At 59.9% G+C, this 563-nt stretch overlaps 1 protein-coding gene across 1 annotated transcript in view; it reads right to left on the reverse strand.

The window, feature by feature from the left end:
* Nucleotides 1-449: 449 nt before the first annotated feature.
* The window catches only part of LOC104627181 (chromosome unknown open reading frame, human C11orf94), a 581-nt gene continuing 467 nt past the window's right edge, over nucleotides 450-563 (reverse strand). Inside the window, exon 3 of the mRNA XM_010295308.1 lies at nucleotides 450-541. Coding sequence (XP_010293610.1) covers nucleotides 450-541 — 92 coding nt within the window. The remainder of the gene's footprint in view (nucleotides 542-563) is intronic.

The following is a 563-nucleotide window of genomic DNA, read 5'->3' on the forward strand; positions in this document are numbered from 1 at the left end:
GCCTGCAGGGAGCTGTGCAAAGCACCGGGGAGGTAGAAGAGCTCTCCTGGTCCCTGCAGCCAGCGATCTCTGTGCTTCAGCTGGATCTGCTGTGATAGCAACAACTATTAAATATGATGGTTCATGGAGCAGGGCTGCTGTGCCTTTTGTGTCCCACCACAGTGGGTTTGGGCCCTGGCTCATTCCTTCCCTTGGAATCCCAACAGAAGCTGGAGCTTCTCAGGTTTGTTCCGAGAGCCCCGTCTGCAATCCCTGCAGGCTGGAGATCAGCGTATGATGATCAGAAGGGACCTCTGGAGGTCATCTGCTCCAGTCCCCACCCGAAGTAGGGTTTACCCTTACTGTCCCCACCCATTCCTACACTCTACACCTACGCTGTCCTGCAGGAGCAGAGGGCAGGCAGGGGGGGTCCCCGAGGCTGGGCTGCGGTGGCACAGGGGCACGCTGGCTCATAGGCGGGCATCGTAGTAGTACTCCAGCAAGTCAAGCTCGTCGCGCTTGCTTTTGCCAGCTCTGCGCAGTCCTGCTGGCCGCTCCCGGGCTGCCCGGGTACTGCAGCGAGG

Source organism: Phaethon lepturus, unplaced genomic scaffold (assembly GCF_000687285.1).
Source record: "Phaethon lepturus isolate BGI_N335 unplaced genomic scaffold, ASM68728v1 scaffold23819, whole genome shotgun sequence".
In the NCBI taxonomy this organism is placed as follows: Eukaryota; Metazoa; Chordata; class Aves; order Phaethontiformes; family Phaethontidae; genus Phaethon; species Phaethon lepturus.